This window comes from Aphelocoma coerulescens, chromosome 2, assembly GCF_041296385.1.
Source record: "Aphelocoma coerulescens isolate FSJ_1873_10779 chromosome 2, UR_Acoe_1.0, whole genome shotgun sequence".
Classification (NCBI taxonomy): domain Eukaryota; kingdom Metazoa; phylum Chordata; class Aves; order Passeriformes; family Corvidae; genus Aphelocoma; species Aphelocoma coerulescens.
The window spans coordinates 26,052,967-26,075,023 of record NC_091015.1 but is presented as its reverse complement, the minus strand read 5'-3'; the positions used below and the strand labels follow the sequence as shown (position 1 = coordinate 26,075,023).

Below are 22,057 nucleotides of genomic sequence, written 5' to 3'. Positions count from 1 at the left end.
GCAGGTGATCCTGCAAGCACTTCCATGACATGATGGCATGTGCTTCGTGCAGCTTTTCTAAAAGGATATCCATAACTCTTGATCCCAGATTTTTAGAAAGTTACAATTTAAAACAAAATTCAGGCACTACTAAGAGTTTTTTAGGAGCATGAGTACAAGCTTAGCAATCGATTTTATTGATCTGTTCTGGTAAGAAATTTACAGAAATAGAACACCTAAGGCCAAAAAACCTGTAGAATGAGACATTCATTGTTAAATTTTCTTTCTTTCCTATAGAAAATACCCAGTAATATACTCAGGGAATTTAATATATTATCAGTCACAGCTATGAATAAGAAATTTCTATTTTAAATCTTCAGTAGACCATATTTAGTATTGAAGAGCAGACCATGGAGAATAACTGTTGTCCACTTTAGGAATTATCTGAATCCCCAGTAAGGAATAGTTTTATTTTAACCTTATATAAAAAAGCAGACTTAATAGCTCACATAATGCTTGACTATTTCACAAAGTTAAAAGTTAATTGGGAAAGAATTGTGTGAAAGGTGACCACTGGCATCTAATGTTTATTACACTGATGAAAATTGTTACTGCTCTCCAATATGAAAAGATACATTAGGTTTTATAATTGTCTCTCTGTCAATAGGCAGAATTCACGAGGACTGTTTAAATTGCTTAGATGGAAAACTTATAGGGTATTCCTGTAATGTGAAAAAGCAAATACTGCATGTACACCATGTCCCACCTTTTCTGTTTTGTGCCTCAGCCTCCCTATGAAGTCTCTTAGATCCCAAATAGAAAGATAAATTCCCCGTTAAACAACCTTTTCCCAGCGTTCTCCCTTCCCAGAAGAATGCTTTGTCATGTATATGGCATCTTTTGATCCAGGTTGTACTTGTAGTGTTTCTTGAATGTGGTTGGTGATAAAGGAATAATAAATACTATTTATGTGCTGTGCTTACATTTGACAGTTCAGTATTGTTGAAGTATCATCTGCCACTGATGGATTATATAAATTCTCATCTATTTGCAGGTAAATGGTATTCCTGAGGAAAGAAAACTAACAGAAGCAATGAATTTGTAATCTAAGAAGGCAGCAAATTGTCTCACTTCCTTATTTGTTCTGGTTGATGCATGAATCTTTCTGGTGTATATTGTGCATGCCCACAGTATTATGATGCTTTCAGTGCCAGGAGTACAATCACTTCCATATAACTGATGTACTGTATCCTTTTGTACTTTGGACATTTTTGACAATTTGTAAACACTGATAACTTTTTATATTTGTTACATTCAGAAAGTAATCTTTAATGTATATATATACATATATATATATGTATGTGTATATATATGTATTAATAAATATCAAGCTTTATTCTGTCTTGTGATCTCTCCTGAAAGTTTTAACAGGGAAATGAAAACTTCAGAGATTTCAGACTGTTAATGGGATGATATAATTGCCTAATATTTGCACAGAAAAAGCAGTAGTATACAAGCATGAAAACTTGCAACATGATGAGGCTGAGAAATAGTACTGCACATCTAATAGGTATTAATTTTTTAGAGATTACCAAATATAATGAGCAAAGTTATTTTTGAAAAATAAATAAAGAAATAACCCCCCCAAAGAAAATAACTAAAACTACTCATGATAAAATTCTTTTACCAGATATTTATGCTATTTGAAAGCTTGTAAGCAATAAAGCATTTAAAATCTGTCCATTCATTCATCTGGTTATGTTAGAAGAAACTGTTACAAACTATTGTAGGCAAAAATTAATGTCTGCAAATAAACAAGGGTTTAATTTGGTACAGTATACCTGGATTAACTCTTTAAAAACACTCTTTAACAGGTTTTTTTTGTGATATGCCAAATAAACAGCCCCAATGCTGTTTATTTTTTGTATCTTCTACATACTTTTTCTTTTTGGAGCAACAAACTGTTGCAGGAGAACTAGGTATCCAGTAAACCAGGGATTATATTTTCACATCTTTAACTAAGTTCTTTTTAAGGCATATTTTGCTGGGAGGTGGTTTCTTTGAGAGGCATTTGTCCATGCAGCTGAAAGCTTAATAATATATGGACTTTGCTAAAAGGATCTGAACTGGGGTTTCCATATTTTTCAATAGACAACTATAATTCATCTACTGACACTTTTCACCAGAGTTTAAATGAATTTCTGATGCTTCTTTAAATCTTCAAATGCAGCATAACACAGGACATCAGGGTCTGCAGCTGTGACAGCTGACACCAACAGTTGGGGTTTTACCTCAAAGCATCATATTGTTTTAAGCTGACACTTACGCTTTGTCTTTTTTTCTGTAATATTTTCTCTTTCAGAAGCTGTATGTTCATCAAGACATTGCATTGTAAGCAGAAAACTGCGTCTGCTTTAAAATTGCTAAATGCTGGCTACATTTCCTTAGCTGAGGTTCCTTCCTGAAGTCTCTGCTAAGAGAAATTTGAGTAATTTTGGAATTTAAGACTGAGGATAAGAGGAATCTGTAAAATGAGGCCATTTTGTAAAAAGATCGAAGTAGTTGCTCTCGGTTTTGTGGGTTTTGGTTTGCTTTTGTTTTTCTCTTTTTACAGTTATGACCCTGTTCTGTCACAACACTTTAATTTACATTCATTTTTAAGCATCAATGGAGTGTTTGTAGGCTCGGACCTGAATGCAGGATCTCCGCAGACAGAACGAGTCCTGAGCTGCTTTTTAGACTAATGCTGTGCAACAAGTGTGATAACTATGGCAGCAAAGTATATAAGCAGTGCTCAGTACATGGTACCTACTTGTATATTGTCAAACCTTCAGCATCAGTTTACAAAGCTGTCCAGCATGCTCAGCACAGCCCACAGAATGTGGCAGCAAATCCTGCTGGTGGTTGTTAGACCAGGAGAGGTGGCTCAAGGCACAGGCATTCAAGTTGAGAAATTAAAGGCAGTTCCTAAAACAGGTGGATTAAAGAGCCATTCCTACTCACTTTCCAAGTGGGATCCATCACGCCTTCCTACCTCATCCAAAAGATACCAGGGAAGAGACTTCACCAGTCAATCAGCCTCCTCAGACACCCCCCCCTTCTTTCCAGCAGCTTGGGTGGTTATCAGTGAAAAGTGAATTACAAAACTGCACACTGAGGTTTATAGTAAATTAAACATTTCATCTTTTACCCAAGCTGAAAAAAAATCAAGTACAATCAGCATTTGGCTTCTATTAGTTTATACTACTGTTTTCAAATGTATCAGCTGTCAGTGTTTTGAAACCAAAATGAATGGAATGGATTTTAAATAATGATTTTTAATGCAACTTAAGATTAAACTTTGTAAATAGTACTGGGTGTGGATCATAGCAATTTCTGATAACTCCAGGATGACATGACAATCAATGGATCTACCAGTTGAGCTGCTCCCACCTTATTTGTATTAAAGTAACAGTGCCAATATATTTAAAGAAATAAACTGTTACATACAGGCATAAAGAATCAGTTTGTAGCAGTGGAGGCTCCACCTATTTTGGAAAGAATCTAAGGATGTGGGGCACTCAGGTATTAAGAATACCTGAACTATTTTATGATTGAAAGCTTCATTTATCTGAGGTAAGTTTAATAACAAATTATTTATTTTTACTTATTAGAACAATTACTCTGAAAGCATAGATTTATAAAGCTGGTTGAAGAGACTTAATGGCTAAAGAATTAGTAATAACTAAGACAGTAAAGTCACAGCCTCTTTTAACATTATATGATGGCAATATGAATTGATAAAGTGTTAAGTTGCAACCAAATTAAACAGAAAGCCCTACAGCTGTCTTTGTACATACATGAAATGTATAATCTAATAAAATGGAAAACACAAAGTAGTGACATTGTTGCCTGGTTATTTTACAAAAGGGTGCCTGAACAACATTGTTACACCTTTTAACGTTGCAGACACAATACTGCATGGTCAGGTCTGAGAACTGGGGTGGAGCTAATGGTGCAGGGTTTAACTGGGGCCGATGCCTAAATAGATGTCCTAACTGGAAAGGATGGAGAGGATTTGCAGTACTTAATGTCTAATGTGGGCACTCCCTGATTCTAAAATCAGGATCACAATCACAGAATATGCTGATTTGGAAGGGACTCATCAAGGTCGCGTCCAGCTCCCAGCCCTGCAGAGGACCATCCCCAAGGGTCACACCATGTGCCTGAGAGCACTGTCCAAATGCTTCTTGAACTCTGGCAGCCTTGGTGCTGTTAGCACTTCCCCAGGGGAGCCTGTTCAACCACAATCTGGGTAAAGAACCTTTTCCTGATATTCAACATGAACCTCCTGACACAACTTTAAGCCATTTCCTTGTGTTTTGTCACTGGTCACAGGACTAAAGAGATTGGTACTTCCTTTGCTAAATGAGCCCCTTCTATTGAGAGTGGCATTTAAGTAGCTAAAGTAGAATCTAAATTCCTTAACTCAGGCAAGTCTTAAAGTTGGGTTTGGTTTCTTGATGTTGCCAGATCAAAGAAAAGCCAAGTCAGTTGCTCTGCTTTCCTGCAGAGCTCTGTTGCAGAGTTCCTGGCAGGGAAAGTATCCGACGCCTCCGCTGCGGAGTTCTGCTGAGGGCCCCCGAGCTCGCTTTGGCTACTGGAGCTGTAATTTCATCAGAGCAGGGACATGCAATTTACTGCAGAGCAATCTTCTGCATTTCATCTGCCTCGGTTTGTGATACAGTGAACTGCAGCGCAGCTGGAGTCAAGCAATAGAAAGTTTTTACTTAAATGATGCTGCTCCCATTACAAAAATAAGCATCCACAGCACATTTATTTAATGTTTAAATTACTTCATATTTTTACATAACCTGAAAAGAAAATATATTTATCCCACATACAGTAATAGTAAACAAGTGCATTATTTCAAACATTAAAAATAAATCTTTTAACCAAGTCTGTACAACAGATAAATAGAATTATATCTACAATACTTAAGTTGTGAAGAACATAACAAAAATAATCCCTCAAGCTCACAGTTCCCTGTTGCTCATAATACTGGCATAGATGAAGGTTATGCTTGCTATCCCCCACTACGGTGTCCACCTACACACTTTCCTTCAGTCAATCAAATTTATTGATCAAGGAGGTTAAATTCCCAAGCATTGGAAGTAATATGCACACAGAACAAACAGCTGAGTTTCTTTCCAGTATCTTGAAAACAGCTGGCAGGCTTAGTAAAACTGCTAAATTTGGGGCAAGTTAATGATTTCTTTTTTGTTTTTCATGATGAATGACTGGTCATTCTTTAACAGAAACTGTTCTCCACCACACAAAAAAATAGAAATTGAAGTCATTCTTTTCACAAATTTGTTTTGCATTCATTCATGGCTGTGAGATTGAATTCAATGTTTTACCTGGGATAAGAACAAAGACATGCATGTGACAGTATATATGGTACAAATTAGGATTCATGTTGCTTATAATCATACATAATTGCACATATGCTTGGAAAATAATATTGCGCTTATGTTTTTGACTGCTAACAAATAATAGCAGAAGAATAAAATGAAAAAGCAACTAGAGGTCGAACTATCACTTGGACCAAACCCACAACCAACCAAGAAATGTCCATAACTTCACTGATAAGTAGAACATAAATAACAGCTTGTCACTGCCACACTGAAGGACTATTTCTTTCAATTACAGGGTTTTTGCTAAAGGAAAGAATTAGTAAGAAAGACTGGGCACTACTAAAAAGGATGGGAAAAAAGTTTTCTCCAAACAGCTCCAATCTCATTTCACTTGTAATTCTGAGACTCAACCACTTGCATACAACAAAGCTGACCATCAATCCCTCCTCCTCATGATACCAACAGATTGACTTGCATCCTTTTAAATGTAAATATTATTACAGCATAGAGTATGGCACCAGTTCCACAATAAGACCTAATTCAAGGTCACCTACAAACACAGGGAGACGGTCAAAGATCACCGTTCCCCTAAGATCTGATGGAGTGGATATGACGGGATTCCATCTGACTGAAAAAGGTTGGAGGGACTTCCAAAAATTTTCCATCTTGAACTGAGTCTGAAAATTATTCGTTTGTTCACTGGGGTTGTATACAGAACTACATACAGTTAAATGAATTAGTGGAAAGTTTGTGAGAAAGCAAATAATTTAGGATAAAACCCCAAATTTTCTTTATAAAAAAATTTAATCTCAGAATTCGCCGTATTTGCTGAACACATCTTAAACTTCTAAAAAACCCTCCAAATATTATGTAAACTTGTATATAATCCTCAATCACTGAATTGATGATTACTTTTTACTTCCACATCTAAAGGGTTTCGTAGAACATGTACTACCACTTGCACCCAAAGCACTGATTCCTAAGCAGCCATTGCCGCTTTGTTCAGAGCAGTGCCCTGGTTTCGGTGGCTCAGCTCGGGCGCTGGCTCCGAAGGCTCCGCGTGTGCTGCGTTTGCTCCCTGCCGAGGATGGCAGCGCGTGCCCCGCGTCGCCGTGCGCTGGAACAGCCCCTCGCCGGCGGCTCCCCCAGTGCCAGCTGCAGCCTGTGACACGCCCGTGATACTGCTCAACGTGTCCCGTTTCAACAGATATGTAAACAGAAACAAACATCCAGTAGAAAAGACTCGTTTTCACATGCAATTCTGTACAGTGCACTCTTGTTTCTCAGATTATTTGAGAAGGCTATTTCCACACAAAATATGTACATTTCCACTATATACATTTTCCACACGCTTAATTTAAATGTCTTCTTGTACCTCCAGTTGAGAATTTTTGTTCAGGCAGACACAAAGTAAACCTGAAGAAAGTTTCCAAGTTAATGCCTTGACTGATCTTGCATTGCTGAGAAGAAGTGTAGTCCAGAAAAAAATCCAGCTATGCATAGCAACCTTTTCAGCAGAGTTGAGTTATCTTTAGGAACCACAATCTGTGCTAGATCATTAGTGATCTGAGAAATCTCATGTGCCACGCACACAAATATGAAAGTGCTGACAAGAACGTTAAACATTGGATATCCAGGAATGAGCACCAAGATCCCCTTTGTGTCTGCTGCCAGCCAAATATGGTATTGGCAAATGAAAAGCTGAAAAAAAAAAAAAAAGCTTAACAGTACTTATATATGTAAATATTTTTACTAATCCAAACCCATGCAATTACTATTGCATCAACTGACACACTTCTGCTTCAGTAAGAAGCTGTTTTCCACATGTCTTTGATACAAAACAAAACTATGAGCTTGTTAAATCACAAAGTGAAATGGGTTTGCTTGGCCCTTAACCAAATATGGCTCAGGGGAACACTGGATACATTCCATCAGAGCAGGGGAGAATCTGCCTCCCTCAGTTACTGTCTCTGGTGAGGATCTGAACTGATGTGCCTGCAAATAAGAGAGAATGCTTCACCTACTGATGAATGCACTCCAGCTCCCTGGAGCACCTAAAGTTCACCAGGAATTGGAAGAGTGAAATGTGACCCTTAAAAAAACCTCACAAAATCCTGTACTCCAGATACACTGTATTGCAATGAGTTTCTCCTATAAATATATTTTAGTAATACAATAAAATGTCACATTTAATATCACTAAACAGCAAATAAAATGGGAAGCAAGATAATTCCTACTGTTTCAAAATACACACTTAATGGAACAAGGTAACATTTGTATTAAGAAGGGGTTTATTTGTTATGGTACATTTCTTTATTAGTCACAAGAAGCTATCTAGGGCAAGCACATTTATAAGTGTACTTACACTAGTAAGTATAATTCATGCAAATTCTTCAACTGGCCTAAATTTTTATCTTCCAACTGCATACACCTCACAGCATTCTCCAGCATTTAATCCCCACTCTCACAACCTTAAATCACCCCATCCCCTAAAACAGCACAAGAATTAAGCTTGGTACTGTGATATTGCTATTACAGCCATGATTTTTAAGCGCAACAAAAACTGTAAAAACAAAATAGGTCAAACACAACAGCATGGTACTCATTAAGCCAATAAATGGTTTCTCTATTTATGTGTTATATTCCAATCTAGACAATTGCATCACTTTACATTTCCAAGTTTTAATTCACTGTACTTCTGGCCATTCTACTTACCTCTAAAGAAATTTTGCCAAACCATGCGAAGAATGAGCTATAAACAGATCGCACATATCCGGGAATGTTCCTGATGAGGATGAATGCTAAAATCTTTGTTTGTAAAAAAAAAAAAGGTAAAACAAAAAAAGTGACTGTGGATGACAAGCTGATTGATTGCAAACACATAAAAGGTGTATCCATTTTCACTGCACTAGGTGAAGTGCATCATGCATTAAAATTTATTTAAAAGCTAATAAAAATATAAACCAAACAGAAATCAATGCAGGTTATACTTAATAAAGTAGGTATTGAAAATAAAAATATTTTACACATATTCTTACAGAATAGCAAGTCACATTTATATCTCCAGTAAAATCATGGCCTTGATGCTGACAGATGTTACTATATGCTTACTAGGCACGGTCATAAACATGTTTCACCATGCCAGCATAAAATGAAGGTGGCCACAAATCTGAGTTAACCCTCAATTTTTAAAGAAAGGGTGCAAGATGGACAAATTAATATTAAAAAATCATGTCCCACGTGCTGCCCCTCAAGAGAGCAGGAAAAATTAATGAGAAAAGAAACAGGGCACAGAATGAGACAGCTGGGGTATAGTGGGGCAGGGGACACAGCAGGAGGAAAATCTAAATTTAAGAAAACCACATGGATGGCCCTGTGGCCCACCTCTTCCCTGCCTGAAAGCGACTAGAGGGTCCCATAGGCTGCTTCCTACACCAATACCTCCCAAACACTCATGCTTTTCTACACCTTTCTTCCCCTCCACAGCTTTCTTCTTTTCCACTGCCATGCAAATAGTCAAAAGTTGGGTTTGGACTTAAACAGTGCATATGAAACCTACACTAAGGACATCCAGATAAATCAAAAGCACAATCACAGTGTGCAATTTCAGTGCTTAAAGGCAAAGAAAAACTGACCAGTGTTGTTAAACTCTTTTTCACTTTCAGACATGGGAATGAAGCTTAATGTCTGACATTCCATGCTAAAGCACAAATATATTTTAAAGCAATTTTTAAAAAAGCCCAAGTAAGAACAGACTAGATTCTAGCACCGTACTCAAAAGCACTAATAATTACCTGCACCACAGAAACAGAAGGATGTAGCTCATTGCACTCTGTCTTGTTTTTACAGCTACTAGCCCAAATAGAGTAGGTCTAAAAGATATTAAAAAATTAGTCTGTGTAGCAATTATATGTAACATTTAAAAATGAAACAAGAGCATGCTGTTTTGAATTGCTTTAGTATTAGTTGGTTCACTGAGATGTGGGACACTAAGAAAAAAAAACTACATGACTTAAGTTTTGTGTTTCTCTCAAATTCTCCTTTGCAACTGATGAATACTTATCTGATGAATAATTATTAGTACAACTTTTTTTCATCAAAAATAGATAAGCAATCAAGTGTGGAGATAAGAGCTGTGTTATCTACCATGTTATTTTTATGATCCAATTTTCTTTTAAGCTTTGCAATGAACTGAAAGAGTAATGATGTTTTCATCTACATCTGACTGAACAGAAAAATATTTTAGTGACTAGATAGGTAGGGCTGTACAGAAAAAAATCAGCTGAAATATTTCCAGATAAAGGTTTGATTTTTCAAGGTTTGTATTAGATAATATTGACTAAACAAGAACATTGGAAAACTTATTTTTCAGATATTTACAAACCTGATTATACTAGGTTATAATAGACACTTACCAAAAAGGACACAATTGAAATAAATAATAAAACATTTGAAACTCTGTTGGAGAAAAGAGGATCTCCTTTTCCTTCTGATATCATCTGACGTTTCTGCAATGCCAGATAAATAAAAGCAAACAGCATCCCATGAAAAACCACCTGTAAAAGACAAACGGAATGCAATGAATATTACATGACTTTTACAAGTACTTCAGGTATAAACTCTTAATAGAAATACTACCAGAAAAAGTATTTTTAAAGCTATGTTTCAAAAGGTCCTTTCCCAGATTTGCTGAAGCAAACAAAACCAGATTTTCTATGTGAGATAGCCATAAACTGCATTTTTAACTCAACTCAAAACCTACAAATAAAGAACCTTTACTAAGCTTCAGAGAGCATTAAAGACAAGATGATAAAATTTCAAGAAGCTTTCAAGTACCTACTATTCCCTTTGCAATCTATGCCACCACTGAAAAAGGCTTTCTCTGGAGAAAAACCACGAGTCTCTGGCTTTCTCCCAAGCTGGCAGGTGAAAACATTCACGAAGCAGGACAAGTGCTTCCCTCTCTCACAGATACAATTCTTCAACAGAGTGTTTTACAATCTTATGCCAAGTTCTCATTAGCTGGCAACACAAGGCTGTTTCAGGCCCATGCAGTGCTTGTCCTCTGTATTTATTCTGAGCTTTGCTCTTAGCAGCACCACCCAACCCACACTGCTCACAGCAGCCAAGCTGCTGCTGGGGAGCCCCGGGTGTGACAATGCTCTGCATCCCAGATTTCACCTCCCAGAGACCCCAGCGGGAGATGTGTGCCCCTGACCCCACTAAGGGTAAGTTTAGCACATGAAGGCTTCCATCTTAGAAACTCCACTTACCTCTGCCAAGAAGGAAAGAAAAAAAGACCAATGTCTCCCTGTTCTATTCCCCCACACTGTAGGGTCAATAACTGGAAGGAAAGCACTTTCCCAGTGGAAAACCATTTAAAAATATGTACAATAGTCTGGTTTGGGAACCAAGACCCTGATTTTAATGTTTTAAATGTTACCTTAAAAGAAATATATCCTTAACTGATACAACTTCCAAGAAGTATTATTAAAAATGCTACTACAGTAATTTTCCTTGTATTTCAACAACTTGAAATGCTACAGGTGTCACATGTTCACAGTAAAATTTTTGAGAAAAGACAGATGTAGGATACTTTATACTTCAATTTTTAAATCCAGAAGCAAATAAATCAACCTCCATCTTGTAAGCAAGGCTTTGATAGACATTTGCAAGACTAAATTGGGCGCACTGAGGCAAACTCCTATTTTCTCTGGAGGAAAGGAAAACAACCCTCCCTCCTCCCACAAATCAAAACACGCACTTAAAAGACCAGTATAAATTTATGCAAATGTTACATACATAGCGATCCAGCTTCCACCTAAACCACCATTCATAGACATTCCCATTCAGTTCAAAACACTTGGACAATGGCCAAAATGAAAATATCTTCTCAAATGCACCCTGTGAAAGATAAACATGGCAAAAGCATTAACACTGATGTCAACTGTATTTACTAAATTTACATCAATAACATGTTTAATATTATTCTATCCTTATTTTGCTAGCTACAGGGCATTAGAAAAATAACAGGATTCCTTAGAAGCCTTTCCCTCACAAAAAAAAGAAAAAAAAAGAGAAAAAACTTCTTCACAGGAAAGAGTTTCAGTTTTGCCTCTCCTTAAGGTATTAGCATGCCTTCCATTTTGTACTGCTCTCAAAGGGAGAGATCCACTGAGATGTTGTGACAAGGAATATGCACTCCACAGTTCAAAGAAGACCACAGTTCAACAGGCTGAAAACCAGTGAGGGATTAAAACCACACAACCCCCCTGTAGGATCCTGGAGTGACAAACTCTGCCCTGACTTCTGTCAGCAGTACTTACAGCATGCAGGGAGTTGCTAATTTAGCCTGAGAACCAATCTTGTGATGACGTATCAAAGCCAAAGACACAGAACTTCATTATCACCATACCACCATAAGCATCACCATATGCTGGCAAAACCCAGTAGCTCTAAGCACATCAAAAAACCCCACCTCAAACCCAAAGCACAGCCCCTTGTATTTACTACATTCACTGCAGTACATTTAAAATATGTCAAACATAACAAACCAATGAGTAAGACACACAATTGTGGTTTTTTTCCAGCACCCACACCAATTCAAACATGAAAAGAAATCAAAAGTTTCTTTTTTTTTCTTCTGTATTTATGATACTGGAGCAAATGTACATATTGAGAGCACATTAAAATATAGAGACAGGTAATAATAAACTCTTAGGTCATTAAGGATAAATATAGCCAGGATTTACTAACCTGAGAATATGACAGAAAATATATACATGTCAGTAAGCAAATCAGTTTCAGCAGTAAACCAAAGTGCCATAGGCAGTTCCCTGAGGAAGAAATATCATTATACTGTCATTAATTTTTCAATAGCAAACCCCAGGACACATTAAATAATAAGTGCCAATTATTTAGTGTAGTTATGCTTTGTAATAGATCCGTTCATAAATAAATAAATATTAAAATATTACCAGCAATATTTTATCACTATCTACATTTAAATTTTACTTTAAGCCATTAAAATAAACATTCACAGCAATTAACAACCTATTAAGCCTAAACTAAGCCTCATGTCTAAGACAGGGACAACATACATAAAGAAGAGAATTCAGGTGCTCAAACAGAAACACTATTTTAAAACCTCTGCTTTCCCAAACACTCTGCACAGGCAGTCCTTACTCTAAGTGAATGTAAATAAATATATATATAAAAATGCCCGTTGTTTGTCATGTGAAACAAGTAGTGCAAATATTGTAAACTTTGGGATACTAGTTTTACTTCAAAGTTCAACTGCAGGTCATTAAGGGCAATTATCTTGTTAAAACAAGCCTGAGAAACTGCTCCTCAAAGCTGTAGACTGGTATTAAGCTCTACCCAAGCCTCAACACTGCAACAGAGATCATCTCCCCCTCCTGCCATATAAATTGGCAGCTGTGAACAGGCTCATAAACAACTGAAAGTTGTCATTGAAAGATTTTCTAGTTTCACAGTACACTATTGCTCCGAAGTACACAAGGGTAATTTCTCGGTTTCTGGAAGAGAAGTGCCTTCACAGAAAAATAAATTAAATTGAAGATACCTGCCCTTGAGGTACCTTGTAAAACTACTCTTTAAGTGCATTTTTGCAGCATCTATTCCTAGTATATTTTAGTATATTTCATTGTCATATCTTCAGGCTATAAAATGGGGATATTCCTCCATCAATAGGGAATGAGGACTTAAGGCTTTTAAGGTTTTAGTTCTAATTTAGGTGAATTAAATAATAAGCATTTATCACATGCTTTACAGCTTTTCAATGAACTGCAACACATAAACTGAGATTTCACTTCAGTTTTTATTGTAAATATTTGTATCACAAGACATACTTCTGATAGCTCACTTAATCTTAGATACTAGGATAGCCAGCCCCATGTTCTTATTTGGCCAGCTAAGGCAGAATTGGTGCTCAAGATGGACAGACACCTTGGCAACACAGAACAAGAAATCTAAACACGCCCTGTTCACACTGCACCCACGAGCATACGACAGACACCGCCTCAGCAAGCACAGACACTGCAACCTATGATTTTCATTTCCATTCAATACTAATATTACATTATTAATAAAACACATTTCTGATGATCAAAGCCTATTAAAAAGCATTCTAATCTGACTGTAACCAGAGGCAGAGTTCTGTTATCAGCTGTTAACATTTTTCAACTGACCTAATTCATCTATGACAGAGTATTTCTGTGAGCAGCTGTTTAATGTATTTTGACTAACAAAAAGACTGAGATCTACTAAGAATGCCATTTCTATAATTTTTATAATTTGCTATAATTTGCCATTATAGCAAAAAGGAAAAAAAAATCTTACCATTTGCTTTTTTCTGAACAATCTGAGGCCATACAGCTAAGGTGGCATAAATGATCATAAACCAGACAGTGACTAATGGCACAAAGTAGTAGAACTGGTAGGGTCGGTCCATCACTATGCACAGTACCACAACCAAGAAATTGAGACGAAATAAAACCTGGGGGGTGTCAGAGGACAAAAGACAGAGGATATATAAACTGGGAGGCAAAGCTGAGAAAGATGAGGGCATGTTCCTTTAACACTACACAAAAACATCTATGTATGTTATATCTCACATGCTGATTGTATTTCGATTGAAGCACGGATAAAGTAGTACAGGGAACATCAGCAGGGCAATGGAAGACTGCAGGTTGATTATGTGGTTCTGGACCTGTCCTACCCTGGCCTGCTTGCTTAGAGATTGCAATGAAAACAAGGTTAACCAGATCTGACTACTTCTCAGGCTAGGGACCAAGTATTCCAGTTGCTGGATGCTGTTAATGTCCCTGTTTTTTCACTCCCATAGCTACCAGGGCTAGCTCAGTTAAAGCCAGGGTAATGCCACTACCAGGCTGTAAACATATATTTAATAGGGACAGTGACCTGAGTTACAGGACAATGCAAGACTTCACAGCAATAGAAAATACACACTAGGAAAAAAAAGTAAACTGCTACAGTATATGCTGCAAAACCTGGAAGGGAAGCCACTAAACCAGGTATGTTCGACAGTATTGTTATGGTGTGAAAATTATTTTTCTTTATTAATAAATGTAGGCTTCAATACACTGTCTTTGGAAGCCCACCTGGCTTGTTACTCATGTATTGCTATATATTGTAAATTGCTAATGCAATGGAAATTCCATTGCTATTAGCAAATACTTGTCTTGATATTTCAGAGGGTACATACTTGCAATTTTACATTGTAAATATCATTTATATGGTTTAAGTTTGTATTAGATAAACACTACCAACTAAACAGATCAGATTACATAGACACAACAGCCATTTTTATTGTTTAAACCTTGGTTAACTGATCTGATATCACATTATTTAGAAAGTATGGACATATTATGGATATTTTGCTATCTGAACAAATTTATTTATAAAAATAGTAGGCAGATATTCTTACCTGACACACTCTGTATACACCAAAGTCCCCTTTTATCCAAAAATATGAGAAGTGCCCATAACCTGTTTGAAACAGATACGCAGCAACCAGAACTCGAATGTGCATGTACACAGGCAAAAACTGTTGAGAAAAATAAAGTACCTTTTATAAATGGCCATGTAAATGTTTGGGCTTTCCTTTCCCCCTCTATTTTAAGCTATTTCTGCATTGCAGTAAATCACATTGAACTAAGAAAAGAAACACTGTGGTACACTGCCCTATTTCTTACTAAGTTCTTTTGGTGTCCCAACCTCTGATGTTAAAATCAATTTCTTCTCTTTATTGCTCTACACTTGCCATATTCTATTACTAGTTACGAGAGACTGAAGACAGGCTCCTTGAAAGCTCACCTTCAGCAGGTTCAAGTTGCTAGCAATTAAAAATAAATTAATGTAATATTCCACACAGAGGAAACAAATGCATTTTTTCACTGGTCAAGTAACATATATGTTTTTATCAATCAAATCTACACTTAGAGAGAAAAACTAACTCTGCTAATGCCATGTTTAAAACTTCTGGAACAACAGCATTACTTATTCATTCTATTCAGTTCTAATGCCCATTTACACTATCTTTCTTTTGAAACAACATACCCAAATTGCATTCCCACTAAAAAAAAAAAAAAAAAAAAAATTCAAATCACTTACAGTGCTTGCTCCAGAGATATGATAAATCAAAATAACAAGTTGCATCCAGCCCTTCCATTCATCAGTCTGTTCTCTATTTAACACTTTAGTCTAATGCAAAACAAAACAAGAGTGTTGCTATTCCAAAAAGAACAACGAACATCTACAAAATGAGGAGAAAAGGTTCAAAACAATAAACCACTTTATGGGTAAATGATCTCAACTGTAAAAGTCTTGTCTAGTGGACACAGATTTAGCATGATTTACACTCTCTTACAGCTGAGCTCTGATCAATTCCAGTTTGAAAGAGTGTGAATGACTAAAGTGGTCACACCCATATGGCTTCAAAAGGCCTTTGCATCTAATTCTATGCAAACATTATACTGCTTGAGAAAGCATTTTTTGCAGATGAGTTATACTGACTTTGAAAAATTAAATACTTAGCAATTGGTTATTTCACATACAAATTGGGAAACAACATTTTAAGCAGGATGTCAAGGTGATCATTACCTCTTTGGTATTTTCAGTATAAAATACCCCCAAAACCAAGATATAGACGATTGGTATGAAGAAAGATGAATGTGTGTAAAATTTATTTTCCTTCATGAAAAGATTTGCTCTGTCACACAGATAAAAATAGGTCATGATTAGACCAAGTTTGCAAAAGCATTGTAAGAGCATCTCTAAAGTAGAAATGTTAGGTGTGCTGATGGCAGGTTTCTTCTCCTCTCCACTTTCCAAATCAGTGCATGATTTGTTCTTCCGATAATTATTCCGATGAATTAAGCTGATAATTAAATATCCAATAATGGACAAAGTAAAGAAACAGAAAGCTATCTTCTGTATCAGAGTGAGAGGAGGCTGAGGCTGGCAGCAGGAGCCATCAATGGGCTTCATTATTTTATTGCAGTAGACATTCATAAGTATCATTGCATTCTGTAAAAAAAAAAATAAGCAGTTTTGGTATTAAATTTCTAATAAAAAAGTTAACATTTCCATCAAAAGAAATTTTCTTCTGCATCACACACTGACATAAACCATGCAATTCTCCCTTATCATTACAAAGATAAAATCTTCCAGTCCCACTTTATACCCAGTTGCATTCAATAGTCCAGTCAAAACACCTCTTCCAAAAAAAAAAAAATACTTGAGCTTCTAGAGGTAAGCAAAAATGCCTAATCCTAGAACAGGAGGATTCTCTCTACTGGATGCAGAAGGTCTATAAATGAAAAATAGCTCACTAGCTATGGTCCTAAAGGGGCACAGTAAGACAAGTCTCTAAAACATGACAGTGAGACTGAAACATGTGGTAAGATGACATTTAGTTCATCCAGTACTTTCAAGCAATGGAAACCTGCAAAGGAGTGGAACCAAAAGTGACATGATGGGAGAGCTCTTTCAAATAAAGGGCAGACTGAAAAGCTCAGAGGGGCTCACTGCATGCATATATATATTGGTTAGTAAAAGAGAAGAAATAAAGTCAGAGGCACTCCATGCAACCAGGAAGGTCTATACTGTTTGTTATCTTCTTCATACTCCCTACCAAACCAAATTTTCTGGACACAAAGGGGAAAATTTAAGACTTACTTCTTAGCACTGCTTTACAAGTCATTACCACCTTAACTCATTCACACACATGAAAACATGAAGTTTGCACTCAGGTTCTAAAAGATCTAGTGGATTAACAGCTATTTTAAAATAGTTATGCACTATTGCATTTGCTATTTTTTTAAAAATGCCTATAAAACTGACTGCACTCCCACCCACTGGGATTTTCTGAACAAAATTCCCTGACAAATGCAGTTCTCATTACACCCATATTGTTTGCAATTTCAGAGCATTCGCTTCAGATCTTCTTTTACTATTAATACTTTTAATGTTGACCAGTGATAAAAACACTTACTGTATCTCTGCTTGATTCAGGGAGATGCAGGCCATCTGCAGACTTCATGATAGTTTCTTGTGCTATCAATTTTGATACACTGAACACTTTAACTTTAGCTTTGGAATTTCGGGAGCTGCTGTTCAGAATCCGAACAGCTGCTTCATTATAAGCATCTATTTTCTCATTAGTGATCATTTTCCGATTTTCACTCAGCATATCTTCATAAACAGGATCTGAATTTGCAAGGACAAAGAATGAACACATTAGTCTTCTACTTGTCAAAGAGGTTCCTTAGCTCAAGTTGCACAGGCTACTTTCATTTAAGAGGTCACAATTGTTTAATTGTACAGAAAAAATGTACAGGAATAAATGACTGCTACAGTTACTAGAGTTGCTTACAATGAAATGTTCTTATCACCATTCCCTATTAATGCATATGGACTTGTAGGTTAGAAAGCTCTGGCCAGACATGAATGCTTGCTTAATTATCTGAATCCAGGAAAAGCACATAATGCTGGAGTTCAGAGCTGCTTATGCTTTCTCTCAGCAACAGAACCTCCCAAGAGAAGACTCTAAAGGAAAGAGGGCAGAAGACAGGCACCAGAACAGACATACAAAAAAAAAAAAAACAAACAACTTTCTCAAACCCTCTAGTTTCTGGGGGAAAAAACCAGCTCATTTCTCCTAAGTGATAGGCCACAAACATATTCCACTTGCTCCTACTGATTCCAGTTTAACTGATGGCAGAATCTCAGTTTTACAGAAAAAAGGGTCGACTTAATTGCCTACAGGCTTCAGAAATCATGTAAAGCTTAAAATAAAGTGATACGGGGTTCTAGATCAAAAGGTCAGCTGGAGGTCATAAGGTTCCTGTGAAAAGCTGCTGCTGTGACACATTCTGTGAGATGCAGATTTACTTTAGCTACCTCACGCCTATGTTTGGATAACCAATGTCTAGACAACTCTGTGTACAGACTGCTTCTCTTCCCATTTGGGCCATTAAGACACTCAGAGATTACCTAAATGGACCAGATCCTTAGCAAGAGGATGGTGGGACATGTCTGACAGTCAATTGCTTCTGGTATAAATAAACATGGTTTTGAAAGGAATGGGAGAAGACTGATTTGTTTATTCAGATTTACCTCTAGAACCACCTTTGATAGGCACTTGGATGTGACTGTAAGGGTACAGCTGGGTATATTGCTCAAAATCTGCCTATGCTTCTAACTAAGGTGATGATAATCTAAAATGCCATGTTCTGTGACAGAGGAACCAGGAGAAAATTCTACCTATGAGCTCATTCTTCAGTTTCAGGGAAATAGTTTAGTTTTATTGAAGAAAAGCAAAACAATGTAAGCTTGGTGCCATAATAAAAATTTCACTGACTCATTGTGAGCCATGATTTCTCATCACAGGGTAGAGAAACAAGTTTCATTCTAGAGACTTAAATTCTCTATACTCTCAGGAGTGTGTCTATTCATTCCAGACACACACAGAGGACACACCTGTTCAACCTCTCCTATAATTAATATAATCTGAAAATTCAATTGAACAAAACCACAGGAATACTGCTGTTGCATGCACTTGTGTTCTTGACTCCCAGGAGGTATGTATGGAGCACAGCACAGGGAGAATAGACCTGGCATGTTGAGTCTGAGAGTAAGCTAACAAAGAATTAAGAGTTCATAGTGCAAGTTTTTCCTGCCAGAGCTTTGAAATCTCTATCACTAGTAACAGCTATTTAGGTATCAGCTTAGTTAAAACTGCAAGAAAGGACAGACTGAGGTTCAAACAACACCTTTTTCAGTCTGCAAGTAAGCAGTAGGGATTAAGTTTTCCATATCCTTCAACATCATGATTCAACAGACAGTGACGGCACAAATTGTTACCTACTGTTCACTACTTTACCTTGTAAGACCCAGTAAACATCACTACTTATTGCTAATTTTTCCAAAAGAGGTGCAATTGAAGTGATATTGATTTTATATTGTGCAAGGGCTTCGTTGCTGCCATTGTGAATCTTGATAGACCACTGGAGAAACAAAGAAATAGATTCAGAACCTGTATGTCTGAGGAGTCGTAATTGATTCCCTTGCTCCATTAGTAGCTATTTTTCATTATTTCTATACAGCTAGATTTCTTCAGTGTCCTATTCAAAAGTGCTAAAAAAAATTCTTTTGGACCAAGCAGCTATCCAGACAGATAATTACATTCAATCACATCATCTACAAACAGAGTATTTAACATTCAACTTATGTGTATATTTGGCTTTTCAGAAATTAAATGACACGAGATGTTTTAATTCAAAGTCTCTTGGTTTTATCCAACGATGAAGTCGCAAAGCCAGTCTTGTTACTGAAAAATCATGGCCAGCTCAGTCAATTCTACCCTAGAAAAACTGACCACAGCAAGAGGTGCATACAAACAAAACTTGATGGTGGTATCAAGTTCCAGTATTTCCATCTGTTTTGCAGATATCCACTGGGACAAAAAAAAGGGGCGGGGGGAAAGAAAGCCATTTTAATTTCTGGTTTAATCTTCTATAGGAAATGACAGGGAGAATGCTACAGCCACACAAGAATTCCTCCTAACTTTTGAAAATTATTTCCCACACTGTATGAAAAATGGATGTAGCATTTTTTTAAAGTTACTGTATCTATACTGATGTAGCAAAAACTAAAAAAAGCAAAACCAAAACAATTAGCCTAAATTTAGCGAACTCTAGTTAAATATCTACATAAAAATTTAATTGTAAGACAAGTACACTGATTAATGCACTTCCTGAAAATATTATTCAATATAAATTAATACTTCATGAAACCAAATAACAGACAGCTGCTCTGAGAACTCACACTGGAAAAAAAGAAGCAGTTTCTCCCAGCAGCTAAATACTTACTTTTGAAACACCAACAGAATTTAACAGACAGTTAGTTAAAGCAGTGTTCCATACAACAGGAAGTCAGGAATTAAGAATCAGAGCACTGTAGTGACATTCTCAGAGAAGCTCCTTTTCCCAAAATAAGCAAGCAACTGACTTTTGTATGAGCTGGAGGAACTCCAGCTTTTAAGACTTAACTTCTATTTATAAACTGTTATGCAGTTGACATCTTAAGGCAGACATGTCCAGGCCAAAGACAAACTCAAGAGCTAGGTTAAAGACAGGTAAATTTCAAAATGCTGTTAAGTCCAAGAGCACACACCAGTTTTAATCTACTGGCAGGTTACCACACCAGTGTCAGCTATGGTGAGGTTGCTGATGTGTCTGATTTTTGAAGCTTTTAGTTTTTTGGAAGTCCCTTAAAATAGGGGATGTTTATTTTTGTCCAACTTTGGATATCATATTAAATGTTTTGTATAAATATACAAGTGTTAAAAAGAGCAGAGCCTCCCCTGCATACTGTTACTTTGTATCTCCTGCTGTCCACAAAAGGCAACAAGCTACGGCTAATGTATACATATGAGTATGTATACTCACTACAAGTGTCCTGTAGTTTTGCAACCTGAGCTTCAGCATGCCAGAACATTATCCATATATAATGGTATTTTCTGTATGAAATACAATGACTCATCCTACATTCTAAGACTGAGAAAAGATATTCTAGGCTTACTACGATTCCTAAAACTCAAATATTTGTGTGGATTCTACAGAGGAAGGGAACTTAGGGGTTCAACTAAAGGAAAAGGAGAATTTTTGATCCCTCAGGAAATGTGTGGAGGTCTACATACATACATGGCCTCCCCTTAAAACTGAGGGAATTCCTCCTTAGATGGGCACGCCCAGAAATTTCCAGATTGGTAGAGTGCCTCAATGTCTCTGAACCAAACTGCTTTTGAAGGATTTTGTTTAAAATGCAACACATTACTCCCCCCCTTTTACATTTCAGCTGGTATGAAAATATAATAGCTAATTCCTTTCAAATTCCAATTCCCAAATATATGGAAGTAAGGGACATTAAATGTGGAAATAATGAGATGAGCATTTGTTTGACTTGACTGTATTACTAGAACAGACTACTTAGGGGAGGCTGTTGAATTCCATCCCTGGAAGTTCTGAAGAACTGGTTGACTCTTGTCAAGTGCAACACAGGTAGAAATTATCCTGCCTGGTGACAAACTGATGGGTTAGGACACCTCTTCTGGTCCTTGTCAGCCCTGTTTTCTGTGATGTTGCAGTGCACAGCCGTGGTGGAATCTTTCAGTGGAACAAGATTCCAGAACTCTGATCTGTTTGGTTGTTGAATTATCCATGTAAAATTATGAATTTTACCTCTCTCTCTCTCTCTCTCTCTATATATATACATATAAAAGAAATAAGTGCAGTCAAAGAGACCATCCCAGATCGGGCCATGCTCAAAAGTAGAATTTTGTGAGTGCAAAAGGTGTATTAAAAATACACCTCAGTTAGTATACAAATACTTTATTTAACTTTTGAAATTAATAATCTGCTTTTAATTAAAAACTTTATTAGCTTGGTTAAAGCAAATTAATGCTTATTAACCAGTATTGCTGACAAAAAGCAAGTACTGTACATCACACAGCTATAATAAAGTACACCTGATATTTTAAAACTACTTTTTGTAACAGCACATTCACTGAAAATACATATTTTATTATAAACTGGGTTTAACAACTTGATCATGTAACCAACTTGAGAATATTAAAG

General features: G+C 36.6%; 2 protein-coding genes across 13 annotated transcripts in view; one reads left to right on the top strand and one right to left on the bottom strand.

Annotated features, from left to right (window-relative positions):
- SGCE (sarcoglycan epsilon) overlaps window positions 1-3,845 on the top strand; it is a 33,283-nt gene extending 29,438 nt beyond the window's left edge. For 7 of the 9 annotated variants that reach the window (XM_069006863.1, XM_069006858.1, XM_069006857.1 and 4 more), the window contains one exon: window positions 2,342-3,845. In XM_069006863.1, coding sequence (XP_068862964.1) covers window positions 2,342-2,397 — 56 coding nt within the window. In that variant the 3' untranslated portion in view covers window positions 2,398-3,845. Of the gene's footprint in view, window positions 1-1,033 lie in introns of all 9 variants that reach the window. The other 2 variants (XM_069006862.1, XM_069006861.1) reach the window with 1 other exon arrangement.
- A 352-nt stretch (window positions 3,846-4,197) lies between these two features.
- CASD1 (CAS1 domain containing 1) overlaps window positions 4,198-22,057 on the bottom strand; it is a 29,227-nt gene continuing 11,367 nt past the window's right edge. For 3 of the 4 annotated variants that reach the window (XM_069006855.1, XM_069006854.1, XM_069006853.1), the window contains exons 7-18: window positions 19,303-19,426; window positions 17,413-17,627; window positions 16,020-16,445; window positions 15,531-15,620; window positions 14,845-14,964; window positions 13,737-13,893; window positions 12,132-12,211; window positions 11,178-11,279; window positions 9,791-9,931; window positions 9,170-9,247; window positions 8,091-8,183; window positions 4,199-7,076 (exon numbers count right to left, since the gene is read on the bottom strand). In XM_069006855.1, the coding sequence (XP_068862956.1) occupies window positions 6,810-7,076; window positions 8,091-8,183; window positions 9,170-9,247; window positions 9,791-9,931; window positions 11,178-11,279; window positions 12,132-12,211; window positions 13,737-13,893; window positions 14,845-14,964; window positions 15,531-15,620; window positions 16,020-16,445; window positions 17,413-17,627; window positions 19,303-19,426 (1,893 nt within the window). In that variant the 3' untranslated portion in view covers window positions 4,199-6,809. Of the gene's footprint in view, window positions 7,077-8,090; window positions 8,184-9,169; window positions 9,248-9,790; window positions 9,932-11,177; window positions 11,280-12,131; window positions 12,212-13,736; window positions 13,894-14,844; window positions 14,965-15,530; window positions 15,621-16,019; window positions 16,446-17,412; window positions 17,628-19,302; window positions 19,427-22,057 lie in introns of all 4 variants that reach the window. The other variant, XM_069006852.1, reaches the window with a different exon arrangement.